This window comes from Numida meleagris, unplaced genomic scaffold (assembly GCF_002078875.1).
Source record: "Numida meleagris isolate 19003 breed g44 Domestic line unplaced genomic scaffold, NumMel1.0 unplaced_Scaffold286, whole genome shotgun sequence".
NCBI lineage: Eukaryota > Metazoa > Chordata > Aves > Galliformes > Numididae > Numida > Numida meleagris.
In genome coordinates this window covers 56,444-77,535 of record NW_018364535.1, presented here as the reverse complement: position 1 = coordinate 77,535, position 21,092 = coordinate 56,444, and the positions used below count along the sequence as shown (strand labels likewise).

General features: G+C 40.9%; 1 protein-coding gene across 5 annotated transcripts; it reads right to left on the bottom strand.

Annotated features, from left to right (window-relative positions):
• Positions 1–400: 400 nt before the first annotated feature.
• MCOLN2 (mucolipin 2) lies at positions 401–20,620 on the bottom strand. Of its 5 annotated transcripts, none has more exons than XM_021382738.1 (14): positions 20,388–20,612; positions 18,360–18,519; positions 15,758–15,931; positions 12,185–12,329; positions 11,621–11,708; positions 11,327–11,423; positions 10,807–10,906; positions 9,226–9,341; positions 8,386–8,535; positions 6,632–6,733; positions 6,392–6,514; positions 3,900–4,106; positions 2,242–2,357; positions 401–1,111 (listed from the first exon to the last, which is right to left on the bottom strand). In XM_021382738.1, exons 1-14 carry the CDS (start codon positions 20,435–20,437, stop codon positions 1,075–1,077), a joined length of 1,665 nt encoding a protein of 554 aa, XP_021238413.1. In that variant the 5' UTR covers positions 20,438–20,612; the 3' UTR covers positions 401–1,074. The 5 variants fall into 5 exon arrangements, with proteins under 5 accessions (XP_021238413.1, XP_021238414.1, XP_021238415.1 ...); XM_021382739.1 differs by lacking the exon at positions 20,388–20,612 and adding an exon at positions 19,361–19,502; XM_021382740.1 differs by lacking the exon at positions 6,632–6,733 and having other exon boundaries at positions 20,388–20,620.
• Between the last annotated feature and the right edge of the window lie 472 nt (positions 20,621–21,092).

Here is a 21,092-nt window from a genome sequence, read left to right as displayed (position 1 = left end):
TTACCTTACTACACAAAAATCTCCTGGCAAGTCCTCTGAGACCCTTCTTCGTGCCAGATGGCAAGGGTGAACATAAGCAATATTTTGAAGATGAGTCTTCTGTAAGAAGCAGCTATCAGTGATGTCAGGATCCTGTACAGGTTTTGTCAGCATCATTTCCTTTTTACCCTAAACCAAGGTGCCACCAGTCCTACTCATACAAGTAGAACAGAATTTCAATTTGCTTGTGAAAAATAAACAACCTTTTCATTGTTCTTGAAATTATACCTACCATGGAAGTTTCTAACCATGCAAAAAAAAAAAATTACCTATAATTAAAGCAATAAGTTTAATTTAGACACAACATACATCAAATAAGGTGGGCAAAATAGCACAATAAAGAAGCCTCACAACAAAAAAACAAAAACAACAAATTGCTTTTTAGTAAAAACTGTTAAGAAAAGATTGTGATCTATAAATGACTTATATTAAAACAGATTTACAAAACATCAAAACAGTAATCATTTTGCACTTCTGTGCAGCTCTATAGTTATACATCAGTTTATTTCAAGGTAACGAGTTGTGCTAATTACAGTCTCGATGCTGAATGCATCATCTAAAGTGAAGTGAATGCTTCCTCCCTTCTTGCCAATCATTGTAGTTGCCAATAGTCCACTTTCTGTGTGTTTTTTTTTTTATTTTTTTAAACCATGGAATTATTTTTAAATGTCATTTATATATTTCTAATGAAGACGAACTGTTGGTTCTGAATCACTTCCTCCTAGAGGTGATTAGCAAACAGAGCTCCCTCAGACACTTCAAGGACCAGTCTTCTTCAATGTGACATAGCTGAGGGCACAAATGCAGTTCTTGACAGCTCTCCTCCAAACAAAGCTTCTGGGCTCTCATCCTGGTCAGACAGCTGATATCACATTAGCGGCTTTTCATCCCCCAACTACTTGGTTAGGTAAGATCGGGCTGTTTACAGTGAGGCAGGTCCAGATAATGGGTTTCATTGCAGTTTGGAGAATTAGTTTTCTCCATATAACTATGCTTCCTTTGCACATGTTAGTGGTGAATTTCAGTGCATAATCATCAATTGATAAGTATTAAGTTGTCATCACTTTGTTGTCTGCAAAACAAAAATTCAGTTTTTCACTCAGTAAGGAATAGGAAGCATTTGCCCATGCAAAAGTCAAGATGAGTTTTGCTCTTTCTGCCTTGCACTCTCCCACTCAGGATACAGCTCTCAACACATGCACAGTGTGTTGACAATCAGACAGAAAACTGTTACAGTAGCAAAAGCTGCTTGCATTCCAGCTTCCAAACTTCTGCCTTTACCACGCTCTGCAGCATACTACAGTAAAGCACATTTATTATGCTCAAGTAGATAATAATCTTGCACAGCAAATTGGATGTGAAATTTGAAGCCATACCTTGCTAGCATTCTGCCAGAATACATCAAAAGTACAAAGCTGTACTTCACAAAAGCTTCAGTATGTGAGTAGAAGGATTTGTTACGCTAGATAGGACTCAAAGCTTTCACATTCAGCACTCCTTCTTCTCCTATAGCTTTGGCTTCCCTGCCAGGTGGACTGTGCCCACAGCCATTCTGCACACAAGTAGTCAGGCACTCAGAGGTGTACTAGATTTCCTCAGAAACCGAATTAAAGAATAGATTTCCAAATCTGATGAGTTTCAGAGGAGACCTTCATATCTCACCAAGACCAGCTTAAGAAGGACCATCAATAAGATCTCCAAAGGCTTAAGTTCAATGTTTCCAATATTTTGACAGATTATAGTGGACTGGTTTGCCTCATGAACATAACAGAGCTTTCAAAATAAGTACAGGTCCCTTGCTGAATCACATCCGCTTGCTGTCTGCTACTTCCCTCAGCTTGGTGGAAAAGCTATTTAGAAACAGAAGACTTACAGAACCCTAAGCTACAAAGACTTAATTTGCTCCTGACTTTTGGCAACTCTACATTATGACCTGCCATCCTGTGATCAACTTCCACCTGTTTCTGCATGGCGAGTTATGTATGAGCAGAACAATTTAAATGTGTTTATACTTAATCATCTCCCTTTCACCATTAGCAGACTAAAGATCTAGCATCAAATGGAACATGAGAAGAATAACAGAGTCCAAGTATTCCATGGGAAGAATTCTGAGTGCTCCAACATTTGTGTAAAAGCATTTTGCAGTGAGAAGCTTACCGGTGTACATGTTAGGATTACACACATCAAAAACACCCTACTGACCTTCTACAGCAGCAGATAAAAGGCATGGAAGTCTGTTCTTTTTGGTAAGAAACATTGCCACAGTCTTTTAGAAATTCATGTAGATCTGTTGCTAGAAACCCACTTTGTTGGTATTTCTGAAAAATAAAGCATGTTGCTTACAACACATGAGAAGTTATCAGGCATTAAATGTTCTAAAGTCTCCTCTAGAGAACAAAAGCCAGAAGCTACTTGGTTCATTAGTTTTATATTGCTGTAAGAAAAAAAAAATTCCATCCATAAATGCCATATACGTAGTGGGAATAGAGCAAACTCAATGTGATGTAAAATTCATATTGCTCAGATTCTCTTTTACAATTTCTTACTGTCTGTGAGACCAAGCAAGCAATCTTGAGCCATACTTGCATTGATTCTCTCTTGCTCCCATTAGCTGCTATGCTCACTGGGTTATTTTGACTAGAAACTGCAGTTCTGGATTCCAGAGGTCCCAGTGTGGACATTCAGCATCACTATGCATAGGAAATGCTCTACAAAACATTAGTTCAGCATATTGTGTATCAATAGGGAAACGTTTCAGAGGAAAGAGCAACAGTAAAGGACTGTTTTGCAGTTCAAAGCATCCAATAAACTCAGAAGCACAGGCAGTTAAGTTGTATTTGAAGATGCTTAGAAACTGGAGTTCTTGCTCATTCTTTAAACTGTGGTTCATTTCAGACCTGGCCTTATTCTGCTGGCTTCTTTACCTAATCTAAGACCTATAGAGTACTTTCCACATTTGCCTTCCCCTTGGTTACTACAGCTATCAGGAGCAAGAAGGGGAGTCAGAAGCAGAAAACAAGAACAAAAGGAAGTGAAAACTCTCTTTCACTTTTAGCCAGTTTATATCCAAGATAGATGGCACAAATTTACCTTGCAGAAGTAGTGTTCTTGGTTAGGAGTTTTTTGTTTAAAACAAAAACAAACAGAAGACCACAATCCCAAGCAGCACATGAGCCCTGTCTGGATACCTACACAGCTTTAGAGTTACCTGTTCGGCCCTAACCACACTCGTGCTAAGCAGCTTTTATTGCAGACACCAATAAACCCTTCCTGACCTCAGCTTCTGGTCCCATGAGACTCCAAACAAGACTTATCCAGCTCTGTGTGCCATACTTACAGTTTGGCTCTTTCCACTTTTCCCACTTAACTGGAAGATATTTGAAGTAATGTTTATTTTTCACTCAGAGGGTGGTGACACACTGGAACAGGCTGCCCAGAGAAGTTGTGGATGCCCCATCCCTGGAAACATTAAAGGCAAGGCTGGATGTGGCACTGGGCGGCCTGGTCTAGTGGTTGATGACCCTGCCCATGGCAGGGGGGAGTTGAAACTAGATGATGATCTTTGAGGTCCTTTTCAACCCAGGCTGTTCTATGATTCTGTGTTTCCATCAGCTGTTACCTTTTTGAAGCCAGTTTCAGCAGCAGGAAATACAAAACAGGCGCACATATTTGAGATTATTTCCCAAGCCAATTATTGTTTAGTCACTTGGATGGTTACCTGTTCATCATCCCATGATGAGCTACACAATTTTAATATGCTTACAAGTCATCATAATTAATGCTGGATATTATGGTTTTGAGTGATGAACAAGAATGAATATGAAGCTGGTTAGAAATGCAATAGAATACTGATGTTTTACCTTTATGGTGTCATAGGCGTCGGTGATGAGAGCAATAAAAAGGCTGAGGATCATGTATATAAACAGAATAATGAAGGAATACAGATATAACCGACTGAAGGTCCACACCAACATGCTTTTCTGCTGGATTTGAGCAAATGTTGCAAACATATCATCACCGTTGACCAAAGAAAACAAACACTCAGCTACAGTGTTCAGGTCTTCAAACTAGAAGATAATGAATACAAAATCATATTAGAATTTGACAATCACTCATCCAGATTAAAGGGAAGATGAAGGTGTTATTACAAAAGTATTTTTTTAAGCAAAAAAAAAAAAAAGCCAGCCGAAACATTCCAACCCTGCCATACTTTGTTTCTTTTCCGCACATTCAAACAAGCTTACATGTCAGCAATAACCATGATTACATTGCTACACAATTCTGAGCACTTTGCACCAACATCAAAAAGAAGATTTATTCTCAAGAAACATTCTGTGATTGTCAACAGGTAAAGCAGCCAATACATTTTCTCTGTAGTGGTCAATTAAGTTATTTAGATTTTGCAATAACATCATCTGTCATACAGAAGCCGTCTGAGCTGTTGCTACAAGTTACAGCTACTGAGGAACTGTCTGGATAGAGTCATGGTTTCATTTCAAGGACATTCTCTCAAATATCTGATTCTCCTTTTTCCCAAGCTCTGAAGCTGAACTGTACACAACAGCCAGGTAAGTATGCTTCCCCTCTGCAAATAACCAAGTCTGTTGGCAATACATTGTGAGCCAACTTGAATTCATGCACAATGTTAAAACACTGCCATCACTGATGAAGTAACATGACTACAGTCACTTCAGATGCAATCCTACATTGAAACCAAGTTGTCAAGATGCATATGCTTATTAAAAAAAACATACTATTGCACAGGAACAACAGATCTGGTCTTGCCTATTGCTCTTTTTTAAAAAATATATATATTTATTTATTTTTAAATGTATTACGAGACCCAGCAGCACATCTGCATCTAGGAAGACAAGGGGTATGGCACGGGTAATTCTTGAGCAGCCACTGAGTTCTGATACCACAGAGAATTCTGCTAAGCAGAGATCACCTGTAAGCCCTCTAGATCCTCACTACACTCCAAGCAGGATTTTTTCTCTCTCTCCTTGACTGCAGTAACAGAAGGGATGGGGGTTACTAAGAAGAAAACCCTGCCATACTTGTGTTTTTGAACTAAGGTTTTCAGAATCTCCATGAAAATGTATAGACCATCTCTCCTCTGTACGTGCACAGCTCACAAGGGACAGGTTGTGCAGCAAGTACGCTGCCTGCCCCCCACCAGACTCTGAACAGCACCACACTGCCTTCCAGTGGAAGGCTGCAGAAGCATTCATAAGCAACATCCCAAATCCTGCAGAGCTACAGTTGCTTCTCTTGACAAAGACCTATGAAAGAGTTAATTTTCTGTGGTCAAGTATATTATTAACTGTGCTTCCCTTTGCTCAGATAACCAGTGTACTTGATGCAGAGATTGCAGAGAATTCTACAGAATATAGCACATCAGAGAAATGCATTGCTATCAACTTAAAATACATGCAGATTGAACATCTAAATTTGGTATAATTTTCTCCTTTGAGAAATGTGAGGAATTCTAACCCTGGGGGTACAAGAAGCTGAAGCAAGCACTGCAACATGCATCTTTGTTATTATACACAGTGTGTGTAATCAGAAAAAAAAAAATTAGGAACAAGAAGTCATACATTTGTTAATTTATTACTGGATAGTTAGAATTTATCACATTAGCATATGCCCCCCTTTTCTTTTTTTTGCTCCCCAACGACTCACATTGAGCATCCACCATGAAAAGAACCCCAAATTTTCAGTTGTTTTTACATGTATTTTGAAATATACAAAGCTTTGCTATTGTACTCGGGTTTCTGGCAAGAAGAGGAATCCCTTAGGCAAACATTGTTTGTTTAAACTTGATATCAAACAAAACATACCCTCACAGGAAGCAAAGTAAACACAGAAAAGAAGTCATTCCTCTATTTGATTCAAGATTTAGTGGCTGAAGTTACACTGCTTGAGAAAAATTTAGAAAACAGTGTCAGAGTCTATGAGATTCCCAGAAACGGTAACAGTGAACTTCATCCCAATTGCACTGGAATTGCCAGAAGAGGGCGAAAGAGAACAGAGCAATGCACCTCCAGCCCGAGCCAGATTCCGCCTGGATAGCCCACACAGGCATCATCACAAACAGCCTTGCTTTGGAGGTAACAGGACAGTACAGTTTAAACATAGTGGAAGAAAGAGTACAATTACCTTGTTAGAAGAAGCAGGTGACAGGAGGAGTGCATGGGAGGAGAAACACAGCAATGTTTTTTCATGTTCGAGCTTCTAAAAATACACACACACACACACACACACCACACACGCACTAGAAACAGGTCTTAAATTTCTAACTGGGAGCAATACACACAGTTAGACCGGAAAAGAAATAATACTGCTGACATACCTTTTCATGATATGGTCCCAGTACAATCCAACCACAGAAAGTATAGCCGAGATAAATCATCCCAGCACAACAACAAAATCTTAGCACTTTGGGCAATGATGCTTGCATAGTTAAAATGAGGACCTGTAAGTTAGGGTGGAAGAAAGGAGAAAGAGAAAAGTTACATGTGAAAGAGACATGAATAAGAGTGACGGATGTAAACATACGTTTTAACAGCTGAATATTTTATTTCAGCCTTACATTGTAAGTTTGAAAATATCCCAGGTATCTGATGACTCCGACCCAGACAAATAAAGTTGATGTTCCAAGTAAAATGCTGCAGACATCATAACTTGTGAGATTCTGAGGGATCCAAAGAGAGCAGGTGGTCAAGTTACAAATCAACAGGTATGCCAGCTTGATGAATATTCAAGTTTCAGCATGTCAGAAAAATAAAGCAGAGCAGTCCCATATTGAAAGGATGTTGCCACGCCACAAAAATCAGACCAGAACAAGTTGCACTTTATTTAGAAAGTAATGTAGTAGTGCTGTACATGGAAACACACCTATACCAACATCTTTGAAGTTTTGCATGAAGCCTGAAAGAACTAAAGCCCTTACTCTGGCTACTGTAGAGTTCTAAAATTGGACTGAATATCTCAAGATTTTCACTTTTAAAAAAGGCTAACGTGCACTGTTGTTAGGTCAACAAGCTTACATTCACTATTTAGGAACATGTGAGCTATCATTTATACGAGAAGTGAAACTCGGGACTACAAGCCCTATCTGTGCTGTAAGCATTAACAGCTTTGAAGAGATTGCCAACTGTTTCAAACTAGAACATCACTTTCACTACCAGAAATGTTTATAACCAATTCTAGTTGCACTCAGTTTTAGCAGAAGACTAGAACAGGTGACAAGCACAAGATAGTTACCGAGTTCAAGATTTCCCACCCTCATTCCCTACCTCACCCTAAAGCTGGACACTGGTACATGCTTCCTCTGAAAGCCACTCTGAGCATTTGCCCTTTGAGCATTAGTACACACGAAGCAGTAACAGCACATAACCTCCCCTGTTTTTCCCAGAATACAAAGTTTTGTAAACATATGAATTGTTGACACACATTTTTTCTAATAAAGCTAGGAGCTGCTAGCTGGACAAAACACAGTATCAGCAAGCTCAGACCAGGAGGTCAAGGACTAGCGGCTGACAGTGGCTGTGTCTGTAGTTTGGGCAGGCCAGGACCACAGGCTGTAATAGCCACATTTCTAGCCCCAGGAAACAGACCCGTTTTATCTGAGGGGGTGACTCCTGCCTTCCCTGTGCAATATGCATAACTACTTCTATGATTTTATGTGGATGTCTCATCCCTGAAGGGAGGCACTGAACACCAGGTTGGATGGGGCCCTGGGCAGCCTGATCTAGTGAGTGCCAACCCTGCCCACGGCAGAGGGTGGGAACTAAATGACCTTTAAGGTCCCCTCCAACCTAAGCCATCCTATGATTCTTATAGGAATAAGATAATGCAAGGCTTTTAGTTACACACTGCCTACCCACAAGTTTTAAACCAGGGATTAGGGGATTTAGCATTGTGGAAATAAAATGTTTAGACAGCTTACACAGTCTTACTGAAAGACTTTAGGGAAAGGGAACTGAAACCAGTTATTAGTCAGAACAGCCCAGCACAGCATTCGTTTTAATGGTTAACGCTCACATACCCACTTTGGTGGATGCAAGAATCCCCCCATCACCCATAAAAGAGGTGCTCAGAAAAAAGAGTAAGTCCAAGAGTTTGATGCTGCATACAAAATAAGTCTCAAGTGATAAACACACAAGGCCCCAGAAGGCTGCCTGTATTCCGGTACAGCTGTCAAAGATGTAAGAAAAATAAGAGCTAACAAAAAGTAAACAAGATGACAAGCGACTACTGCAGCTCACTTTCATTTGTCTCCAAGTTCAAACATGTTACGCTTGATTCTAACGAGTCTAGTACTTCACCTAAAGCACCTCTCACCTTGGCTTTTATTTCCATTTTTAGGATTGACCCAATGATTGTCATCACATCGCTGATAATTACCAGGACATACCATCCATTTATGAACTCCATGCGATCAGTGTAACTGACAGGACGGTTGTACTTCTCCAAGAAGAAGTTAACAAACCTCTGTTGAGAAGCATTTAGGTGTTCAGTTACAGGTCTCCTTGGAAGAGAAATATGTACAGATGCCCCAGTACTGTAGCAATGCTCAATATTCACATACCCACTTTTTGCCCACAGTATTTGTGGGAATAATACCCTAAAAATCATCAGCAATAGCAAGAGAAATGAACAAGAGAGAAAAATATTAAAGTTGGTTGAGACCAGTGAAAACCAGCTTTCCACAGAACTGCTGACTTTTTAACTCGTCCTTACTAACTTAGCCATGGCTTGTTATCTCCTTCTCAACCTCCTTCACAAGCAGTTTCCATGTACCCCCAAGAGGAGTGAAATAATAATTCTTAACTGTAGCTCAAATACAGCTATAAGGCAAGAGTTCTCATTTCCAGTAGAGCCAACAGTCTCACCTTCTGCACCATACTACCTGCAGTCACTTGTTCTTTTTGCTCAAGAATAAATGCCCTCAAGAGAGGCAATGAAATAGTTCATATTACAGTACTACACAGCCTGAAGTAAAACCCCTTTCTGACATTAACTGTTCATCATATGCACTTACACATCCTTTCTAGAGGCAGATACAGTAAGAGCAAGGTTTTGCAACAGATATGCTAGCTGATACTTCAAAACATTACTTCACAAAACTAGCTAACATGATAGAGAAAAAATGAACATTGAGATTATGAGTACTATACTTACTTGTCGTAGTCTCAAGGCAAGAACAACAGATCGTGAGCAGAGGATAAGAGATGCTAAGCAATTTAAGATGACAAATCCGTCAAAAACTAGAATATACAGACTGTTTTTCTGGAGAACTGTAAAAAGTCAAGGAAATAAAATAGATTTTGTTTTTTAACAATATATGCTCAAAGAGATGTTGCAAAACATAACTTATTTTGCATTTAAACACTCATCCCATGAAGCAATGTGGTTTAAAGATATTCCTTCCTGAGCAACTATGTCTGTAGCACAATTCACCAGAGAATTACATGGGTCACAAGAATGAAAAGCATGTTTTTGTTTTTCAAAATTAAAAAAGTATAATAAAAATTATATTAATACAGACATCCTCTTTTTCCATTAAGGTCATCTGTCCATCTGTGTGCCAAGCGTTTTCATTGGGTAAACACATCTCAACATCCTTAAAAGCCAATCAAACAAACAAAAAAATCCTGCCTCATTTCTCATTCCCTGACCTGCAATCAGAAACTTGTTTGACTTTCTGCATTGTGTTCTTTCTATGCACGGGTTTAGAAGCCATTTTGTGGCTTCCAAGACACGTGTTCCCCTTGGTTTACACTCAGTTGTTCCTACTAGTTTCACAACACAGATGTTAAACTAGACAAGATACAGTAAAAAAGTTTACTTTTAATCATTGTAAATAGTGTTTTAGATTGACTTTATTACTGAATTACGCATGGTCCTTCAGTTGGTTATCAGATGTAAATAAACTAGACAGCTAGCTGAAAGAGAGCTGCCAAGTACATAGATGCACAGTAGAACATTTGGTGGTTATTCAGAACATACTACAAGATACTACTCTAATATCAGTTCAACATGCTGTTATCAGAGAAACATTGGCTTTGGCCAAGCAAAAAGCAAGCTATTTGACGTTGCCATTAACTGAGATCCTATATAGGACATAGAAAAACTACTACTCTGCCACAGCCCTTTACAGCAAGTTTGTAGGCAAAGTAGCTGCATAATGTACAGTACAGACTATTCCTGTGAAGAAGGCTTTAATACCCAAGTCTCAGCCATCAAATAAAGCCTTAACAATAGAAATACTATGTAAATACCATCCTTGCCAACATACATCATTAAATTTAACCACAGCAGAGGAGAAAAAAAAAAAAAAAAGAAGTAAATACTTTCAGAAATAGCATGCTTCAATTACTCAAAGAGAAATACTTTTGAAAACTGTAAGAGGTTTCAGTTGGGAATTTACCATTGTTAGTACATTAAAGCGAATTATTCAAGTAATCTCAGAGCAACAGAACAATTAAAATCCTCCTTCCAGACAGAGCCTGCTGCTGACACACACCACTATACATAGATAACTGTTATCTCAATACCCTTACAGAAATTAATTACTTTCCAAGACCTAATTACAGAGAGGTAATGAGTCGTATTAGGCAAGGCTTTTTCTTGTAGGGGCAGGGGGTGGGCAGGACAAACAGTATAGGGAAAGTCTTGTTAGCCTGACTCTTTCAGAGCAGGGAAAATGATGGGAAAAGACGCATAACACTGCCATCACACACAAGCATGCACCATACTTACCAGAACCAAGTATGTGCCAGTCTTTGCATTCTTGAATATCAGTATCACTGTTAAAATAGATTTTGATTTTTCCACTGTGAGCTCTATTGTTGAAAGTGATCTGGAAACACAAAAGTATATCAGAAAGAAAACTAGCAAAATTTTATAAATAAAACAAATCTTGCTAAGTGCTTTGACATAATATACATCAGTACTTTCTAGTCAGGTAGGTTTTAAGACAGCTGTGTAGACAATTTGAGAGTATGTACTGTACAGGACAAAAGCAGTATTACAAGAAGTCAAACATTAGATTTAACCTTTAGAAGTCTAACAACTACTTACCCTCTTCTCAGGCTATGAAATTACCAGCTGGAAACAGCATTGGACCATGGAAACACCTTGAGGAGCCTTTGGTAAGAAGAAGTAAGGACCAGGACATGCTCAACTGCTTTTCCCTTGCAGTCTAGATATGATAATGATGCTTGTGGGCCCCTAGATTCTGATTATACATACTGTTCGAAGTGTCATACTCCATACTCACAGTGTTTTGAAATGCATAGCAGTCAGGCAATTCACGGGCATGGATTGTTTGTAGGGCAACACCTTTCAGCTTGAAGGAGATTTTAACCTGTATAAGCCTGAATGTTTTTAAGAAGTGTATAAATGTACACACAAATATATATATATATACATACACACATACATATATATATATATGAACAAAGCACAGAAACTGCAAAAAAATTCCAAATCCATCACAGTCATATAAAAGTGAAAAAAAAAAAAAAAACCCTCAAAACATCCCCCTCCTCTCCTCCCCTCCAAACTAGTTTACCTGTAAAATTCAAGGTTGAAGAATGAAGAGTTCAACTTTACTTCAGTGTTCTTACTAGCTAGCTCCTGGGGTTTTAAGATAATACAGTCTGTGAGGAAAAGAGGAAAAGCTGTAGCGTTAAAAACATCACCTAGAAAGAAGCATAAAACTGAGACAGTCAGATTCAGTCACAAGTCCTAATCAAACAAATACTCATACAGAGCCCTAGCTCAGGGCATCGCACAGCAGCTGGAGAGAAGCTTCATTGTGGCCCCTGCACCATGAGGTGGTAGAGACACTCACCCACTGAAGTTACAGCCTTACCTGTGTCCAGAAATCTGTATTTGAACCTTTCACATGGGATGGAAATTTAAAAAACAAAACAAACAATATCCCACAAACACGGGAAAAAAAACCCACAACCTACTAATGATGATAGCTGAACAGCTTCCTAGAAAGCAAGAAGGAAGGATGAAAAAACATGTTAATTTTCCTGCCATTTTCATGCAAAAAGAGAGCTATTAGAATAGCATTAGAATTTAAATACTTCACAATAAGACATTTGTTATTACAACAGTATCATACCTGTTTCTGTAGAAACATCTATGTTCGGCTTGTCATTGGAAGGAAGCATCCCACCTTTCCTGTATTGTTGTTTACAAATTTTTAAGCCTGATCCATCATGTTCATAACCAAGTGTCCCCAGGGATATGTTCTTCAATTGTCTGTACTAGTTTAAAAGTAACACAGTACCAGAAGTTAACAGAGATGCGTGCCCTTTTGCAAAAGAAAATAACTTCCAGTTACTTGTACCAATGTAATTTTTGCATAGAAAAAAAAAAACTCTAAAGTAAAAGACTTATGTGACAGAATGGATTTTTGGAAACTAAGATTGCTGGCCACTAACAAGTAATGCTTCGTATCCTGGTTACACAGTGGCTAGGCACCCCGTACCCACCAGGCTGCCTGCAAAAAAAAAAAGAAAAAAAAAAAAAAAAAGACTACCCCTTGTCTGCTGGCCATTTACCAGACAAGTTTTATTAATATGTCTGGTAGGGACTTCAGTGCAGTCCTGCTACTAACCATGCAGACACCAGGGATATCTTACGAATTAAGCTCATGAAGTTGTTCATTTTCACATCACTTGGAACTTAAATATCCTTAGTTCAAAATTCAACATATTTTAAGAAATCTGGTGCTGTAGAAATTAAATTATTTTTCTATCTTCAACCCAGATGTCAGTGTGACAGCCAGTTAAAAGTACAACACTAAGAAATTTTAAGACTCACGTGATCATAGGTTCAGCGTTAAGGCCTAAATAACCAGTAAGTAATCTGCAGAGCTCCACTCCTTCTCCACAGTAATCCCTCTGCTAAAGCAACCATCTTACAGTAGGCAGAAGATTAGCGTATCCTAATTATGACTGCCTCTATGAAGAGGCTAGGATTGGAAGCACATACAACCCAATTCAGTTTTTATTTTAGTCCATAAAAATCCACTCCAGGAGCAAAGTCAAGGCTATGCCCTGCATGACTACAGAAGAGTGAAGCCTTCACCGTACAGCTTGCAACCATGGAGCGTGCACAGAGCTTGGGCAGCCTCCAAAAACAATTTAACCTGCCCACTTTACACAGGCACAGAGGCAACTCAAAGCATGTCTGTGAAGAAGATTCTTTCTTTCTTTCTCCCTTACTCTAAATACAGCTCAAGTCAACTGGAAAGCATTACTGTGCTAGTTTCTTCATATGAGCTTAAAAACAAGGACTAGAAATGCAAGCAAATGCAGCAGTGTCAAGTCAAGCATTCGCCATGCATGGATCCGCTGAAAAACAACAAAAACCACTTTGGAAGCCCAGAACAGAGCAGCTCAGGGACAGGCCCATGTGCCAGCCTATCCCAGCACCAGCTGGCATATGCAAGAGGAGCCAGTTGGACCAGGAGCCCTTCAAAGAAGGCGGCATAAAAATCTAGTAATTCATTAGATTTTAATAATTTCCTCGCCCAGCAAAAGAGCTCAGGGCAGCACAAAGCACTGGTTAGCTCGAAAAGACACATTCAGCTTCTCATGAGGCTCATGATAAATAAGCATGGGAAGTCAGACAACGCTTCCCTTAAGAATTTTGTTCAGCAGGTTTTGATACAAATTATATTTTTTCCCCCTTAAACACCGATTTTGTTAATATGCATCACTTGCTGCTGCACTTTTTCCTCCTTCCCATGGGCATTTTTTCCCCACTGGCCCATCACATAGTACCACTCAGTGGTCACTAACAACTGCATACGGCATGTCCAAGGACTGCTCTCATACAGAGCTCTGCTTTGCACTGCTGCTTCCAATTCCCAATACATTTGGATAGTCAGGAGGAAAAGCCACCCTCCGTACCCAGTCAGAACATGACCATAACTCAAACTGAGGAAGCCAAATCTGACTAAGACAGGTCCAGTGAACGGAAACAGCCATTAACCACTGCTTCACATCCCTCTCATGGCATCCCCGAATCACTGTATCTAGCAGCTGTCATTCTGTTCACATCTGTTCTCAGGTCCTGTCTCTTTGACAGGGAAACACCTGGCTCTGAGTTGCACATACACACCGCTTTCAATAAGCGCTATAGAACAGTGTAAGTAAAATTCCCACTGATACATTTCTAAGCAGCCAGGACAGAGCAACGAGCAGGGTACCCTGGTCCTCCAGACTCACTGTGCAACTGCATGTGCACAACGACTCCACTGGCTTCTTCATTGCAGAAGCTTCCAAACCGGTCCAAACACAGGAGTGTGGAAAGCTGTGCACTCTTCCAAGTGCAGATGTCTGGTTTTTTTTTTTTCTTATCCCTATCAAGTATGAAAATATCCCAGTAATACATGCTAAAGCCTATCATTCACTGAATTTTTACAACTCCAGTTGTAAATAGCTGTGTGTTATTATAATCTTCTATAATACCACATCCTTCTACTTGCCCTTCCCCATTCAATTTTAATTTGAAGATAGTTTTTAAAGACTTATACATAATACTAAGCTTTGGGAACTGTACAAGCCACTAAATAACCCAGATCACACAATTTTTAAGCTACTTAAACAACTCGTCTACATTTATACAACATAGACATATTATGAAGGGACCTTTTTCTGATGCCTGTATCACACACTGACTCATCCTTGAGGATATAAAGCTATTCTTTCTCTATTGTCTTCTACCTGGACTTCATCTCAGCTTTAGTGCCTACAAAAGAAGGAAAGTAAAAGAAAGCAAGCAAGGAAGTAAGAACAGTTTACAGTAGAAATAGAAGCAATATTGAGAATTCAAAGGAGGATTGAGAAAACTACTTCAACACTCATTTTAATATATCAGGAGAAAGTGTTTTATCCTTGCCCAGCATGGCAGAAATACCTTGCACCTGTTGATGGCTCTGCTGTAGCCTACAGATGCCCGAGAAGCTGCAAGCCCTCACATGAGAGGACATTTAACAAGGAGGCACAGCCTTCACACACAGCACCCCCTCACATGAGGTCATGGAAGCTACTTAGTGTTCACGCCATTTGAACTGGGCCTATGACCATCCCAAATGCAGGAGACTGGTCTCATTTTACACACAGACAACATCTTTCATCTCATGACTCTTGGATGAACTCAAAATGAATATAAAAATATTCACTGAATTTTCACCCTAAATTTATTCACCTTCTTCTCACAATTGTAAAGTAGCTGTTCTTCAAAATACTATCCATAACCAGGGCCAGACCCCTTACATTCCTGAAAGTACCATATTCCCCACTTTAAGGCCTCTGGCACTTGCTACAAAGCTGTGATTCAGCGTGGCTGTAAGCAGAAAATTTTTGGAATACCATGCATAGGTATACCCAGGCCCATAGCTCTTCAAAGTAAGACCTAAACAAAGGTTGCAGTTCATGGAAGATGACTGATATTCAAGCTTTCTGGATTTCAGCACTAAATGAATGAAGTTTTGTCCTGGACTCATCTCCAGAAGACAAAAATGCAGACATCTACACATAAATTTTGTAACACCCACCTAAGGGGATTCACCAAAATATCAAACTTAAAATTCAAACAGAAACTGAGAAATAGAAGCTTAGTAAAAAATCTACTAGCTTTATAATCAGCTTTAATACTCTTCATTATAAACAAATACACTTACCTGATCAATAACATAAAAAATGCTGTCATAAGCATCCTGTTGGGTATATATGCTGCAGCTGTAGTCATCCTCGTCAACACCAGAATAGCCTTTCAGGAATAGGTGTTTAAAAGCAACAGTGTTCTCCTCTTTGAATGAAACCACCAACTGGTTACTCAAACCAAAGAAGACAAGCTGACAAGAGAAACACAAATTGAAGTTTTGAATGCTGTTCAAGCAGCAACATTTTGGGAGCAACTTTGAAGTATAATAAATATGAAATAGAAGGGTATGCGTTAATGCGATCCTGCTACAACGGGAACAGAGAATCTACCTATTTAAAATACTGATTAACGTCACAAGGCTAATAAAGTCAAGCTTACCACATGCTGAGCAAGAAAAACAGAAATCGACAAGATCTACTGATTCCAAAACTTACAGTGCAGCAACTAAACAGAGAGCTAAGTCACTGCTCTGTTTTACGCATCCACGACCAGCAGCTCGAACTGGAATCTGCCACAATTTTTGTGGATGGTGCAAAGGGCAGAAGAGCAGCCTTCTAGTCCAGAAATGCCCTGCTTTGCTACAGGACAAGCTGCAGCAGCTCCTTAGCATGGCACATAGCTAGAGGAAAGCTTTATGGGACCCCAGAGCAACAAAAAGCATCGCCTCCCTGAACCTGGCACTGCTTAAGGAAGCTATAATAAGAGGCAGCAGCAGACAGCAGTTACTCCTCAGGATTTGCGTTGACCAACTGTATGGATGCCCCAGTTCCATCCACCATGGAAAATAAATAGTCTAGAAGCTGAAATCAAACAAGAAACAAGAGTTTCTCCATGAACGTAGCATCTGGAGGATATCCAGGCTCCGAAAAGCTAATTTGAATCCCAGGCTTAAATCACTTACTAATGGAAGTGAAACTGGCACATTACTGCATGGAGTTTCCAAGAAGCAGAGAAGTAAGAGCAGCTGCAAGCAAGGGACCATGAACTCAGAATTCCCCCAAAGCAGGCAAGCAGGCTCCACTAACGTTCAGATGTCTGCACTCAAGGGAATGGAAATTGAACATCCTTCACTGGGATTCTTCATCTTTTGTCTTGGGCAGTAATTGCTTAGACTGGGGCCAGGCTAAAGGGATACATCCAGCTGTACTGTTTAGAGCAAGGCCTTCTAGTTGCACAGCAAAGCCATGGCCAGGACAAAGAAAAGGGGATGCCAGCAGTGCCTGGTATACATACTCTTTAGATTAAGAACGGAATCTTCACACTTCTAGCCTATTTTTAAATTAATTACATCTTCAGTTGACTGTGAAATTACTATCTGAGTGCTACAAATGAGTCTGCAGTACTCTACTTAAGGTAACAGGAAAAGGATCAGGGGTCTTCCAACTGTATAACAGAAAACACGCATATACAGCAGGGTTTACTCAGAGGACTACCCAGGGGATTTCAGCACAGCTTTTAGTAAAGCTCATTCTCCACACTGGGACAGAAGTAACAGAGTTCTGCTCACAGATGGCCATGAGTGGCTGGGACAGCACCTTCAGCGCCTTCCCCAGGACTAAGCCTGTAGGCTAGGACAGGTCTACTAACGCTGACGGGTCCTGTGGAGCTGTGATGTCTCGTATTTCAACAGGCACAAGTCTTATATTTCAGCTGGTCATATCTAGAAGGACCAACCACCTTTCCAACCTCCAGCCAGAGCTGCACTGGGACACCAGGCCCACAGCAGTGAGGCCAGAGACTACATCCCATCTTTCCAGCAGGGATCTGCAGGGTGGAAGCATACAGCAGAAGGCAGGGTCACATAAGCAGGGTAAGGCTTTGTCCTATCAGGTAAGCCAAACACCAACCTGAAATCCTCTAACTCAGTGAGTTTTAAGGAGTTGTATATTTACCTATACTTGCAAAGTGTCAGGCAACAGTGTCCTATGTTTCAAAGGTCCAGAAAAAACCTACTGATAGATTTTTCTACTCACACATTTGTCCTGACTTGCTACCCTCACCCTCCAGTCAGCATTTCTCAGTGGACTGCAAGATAACCAACCACACCATAATAGCAGTGTTGTTCAAATACCTGCTCTTCTTTGCCTCTACTTACACTGTCCACAGACTGTTTGAAACACAGAAGCAAGAGGCACGTCTGATTTCAACTGCCCAAACGTCGCCAGGCAGACTGTAGCATTTTCACATCGAACACTTACGCTTGATGTTACTGACTGCATTTTGAAAATCATCCCTTTTGAAATGGCCCAGAGAAGCAATTATATATGAATGAAATAGGAAGCAGAACATGCAGCAGCACTGTGGCAGCAAGCACTTGGTAAGGTCATGCTGGATCTAGCGGAAAAGATGAGTCATTTGCTTTAAAGCATTACCTTAGAAACAGCAAATTATCTGGTCAAACACTGCTCCAAAACCTTCATGAGGCATTTGTAATTTAGTTTATGTTATTCTTCCCCTTCAACACATACCATCCACAGCACTTTTTTCTTTCAGGACTAGAGCAGCAAGCCCAAGGCAGTGAGGACTAACCCAGGGATGGCAGAGCACAGGACCACAGACCTGCTTCTCCTGCATGCCACCACTATGCTTTCTAAGAGTAACAACAGGGTAAAGATTACCTGTGAGGTCACCATAACTATCTTCAAAATCTGCAAAGCCAGCTTCCATGGTATCTGATGTCTTGCTCTGTATTTGTCACAGGGGTTCATGAAGTAAAACTTCAAATCCTCTTTTAGAGCCGTCTCTTTTAGATCTAAATCTGACTGAGCCATCATATTTCTGCCACATAAATAATACGTTAATTAGAAATCAGCAGAATGCTTCAGGAAATAATTCCTTCACATTGCAGTTTCACTTTAGGTATTCACATGACATTAAAAATCTGTGGAGTTTTCAGTGTTCTGTTTTAAAACCGCAAAACTTAAGAAGCATTTCCCTTCAATCACATCATTAAAATAATTCAATTGTAGCAATGTTTAAACAGATATTTCTCAGTAAGCAGTCATTAAATAGAGCACTTAAGAGTAGACTTGCTACTGCTATTATCTGTTTCTTAAAGCTGAAGGCTTGGGACAAGTAGAGGCTGCTGTTAGTGCCTCTCTGAACAACCCACATTCCACCACAAGAAACAGGCGTTGGAAAAAGCCGAGCACAGCACACTGGAGTTACAAACACACAGTTTAAAGGGTTAAAGTCACAGACTTTTATTTGTTTAAATACTTAGGCATGTTATATACACACACACACACATCAGAGGAACAAGCACAGAGGATGTTGTAAAAGCCTAGAATCACTGGAAATTTTTTCCCTCCCAACCAAATGCCACATTGAAAGCTTTCCCCCTCTCCCAGGTTTCCAACCCCTTTTCCAAGGCTGGAGTTGTCAGAATTTCACCACTTCACACAAAGGTCAGAACCAAACAGTTAACGTTTGGAGGGAGGGAGAAGTTAAAGCAGAGCAATTGCATCAGAAGCGGCCATGCATGCTGGTTATCAGCCCCATTAGCCATCCGCCTACTCCCTGTGTTCTGAACTTTGTAAGAGTGACCACTTTCTCTCTAGCTCAAAACCAAAAATATCATTCTAAGTTTTCAAATGCATTTTTACATCTTTGTTCTCACCTGCCTGAATGTTACTGCCTGAGCTGCAGGCCACGAGGCACACGCGGTTTGCCAGGACCAGCAGTCCCCCAGCAAGAGAATGAGCTGAACACAGCTAAGGCAGCATGGTGCCATTCCTCCACAGGAGGAAGTAAAAATTTAATTTAACATTCGGACCTCAAAGGTTATCTTTATTACACCTTAAATCAATCATTCACAAAGATGACAGGAGGCAGGCTGCTTTTGATTTTGAAGCAGGGGAAACACAGGAAGGTTTTTAAAAAGAAAACTTGAAGAGTACAGCCCTACTTAGACTTTTAAGAAAAAAATAAACATTATTAAAGCTAGCCCAGTATAAGAGAGAAACTTGGAAGGAAAAAAAAAAAAAAACATCTGACAGAAAAACATACCATAATTATAGCTGGGACTGCTCTCTAGGGAACAAGGCATATTTGCATTGTAACCCAGCCCTGACACCCCGCAACAGCTGCCCCTGTGCCAGATTCTCCTCAACAGGCAGAAGCAGCACTGCTGCGCATACATGATGAACAATGAAGTTCTGACCCAGGCTAGAAGCAACAGGAGCAGGTGGGAAGGAAAGAGGATGCAGGCTTAAGCTGGGTCTGATTTATATTTAAAACAAGTATGACAAAACTTCTCAAAGACTTAAAAATCCTCCCCCTAAACTTACAGTCAAGGCATATCTGAAAGGACAGCCCTTAACTCAAACGACGAGCCTTCTGACACGGGCTATTTCCTTAGAGATTCACATACACACCCTAAAAATACAGTGGGATTTTCCAAAGCCGACCCTCAAGCCCCTGCAGCTACTCTCACAGTTTGACAAACAATAGACTTTCACTTCTGCACAGCTTCACGCAGCGCACAGCTGAGAACCACCGCCGCTGCTGCTCTCAGCTCCCTCCGCAGAACAGCTGGGGAAGCCCCCAGCAGAACAGCAGCACTCCAGAACAGCAGCACTCCAGCACAGCACACACCGCCATCGCCCCCCACCCCCCAACCCCAGGGCCACGCTGACCCCGCTCACCCGCAGCTGGGGGCCCGCCCAGCGGGCAGGCACTTGAGGGAGATCTCCATGCAGCGCGGGTCGCGCTGCTCACCACGAGACGGACAACAACTGCTACGAAACAACCCCAACCACACAACCCCATCCCACCGAGCCGCGGCCGCGCCTGCCCCTTAAAGGGCACGGGCGGAGGAGGGCGCGTCATAGGCCGGGCCCTAACGACCCGAGCAGCGATTGCCCGCCGGGAGCGGCTTCGACGAACTCTCCTCAGTGCCCGGGCACCGCAAAGCCTTGGAGAGTGTCACAGCTCTTAGCTTGATGAGATGACAGCCAGCACACGATGTGTTGAGGAGAAATAAGATTAAAAAGCCCCACCACCCACACCAGCTTTTATGCAAGCACATTATTACATTGTGTGTTGTCAAAAATCCATAAGCAGTTGAATGTGTCAACAGAATGCACGGTAGCTTAATGTTTGCTTTTCAAGGCCAGGATGCCATGAACCTCCTTGAAAAGATTCAGAAGTCTGCAACCTCCAGTGGCTGTCAGAGAAGTTCTAGGCACAGAAGCATGCTTAATGTAAGGCTTTGCACTCACTTACTGCTTTCCATAATACCCTGCACAGCTGTTTCCAAGATCCAGTGGAGACCAGCTCTTCACTGCAGTCCCCAAGAAAGAGCCCGGTTCCAGGCAGTGCACATCTGCACACTGTTCGTACTGCTTCAG

Excerpts from the sequence above, each read along its gene's own strand:
- MCOLN2 (XM_021382738.1), bottom strand. The coding sequence starts at position 20,437 with ATGGAGATCTCCCTCAAGTGCCTGCCCGCTGGGCGGGCCCCCAGCTGC. Across the intron at positions 11,424-11,620 it reads TTCAACCTTGAATTTTACAG|GCTTATACAGGTTAAAATCT; the intron begins GTAAACTAGTTT and ends AAAAACATTCAG. Across the intron at positions 6,515-6,631 it reads GATATTTTCAAACTTACAAT|GTCCTCATTTTAACTATGCA; the intron begins GTAAGGCTGAAA and ends CCTAACTTACAG.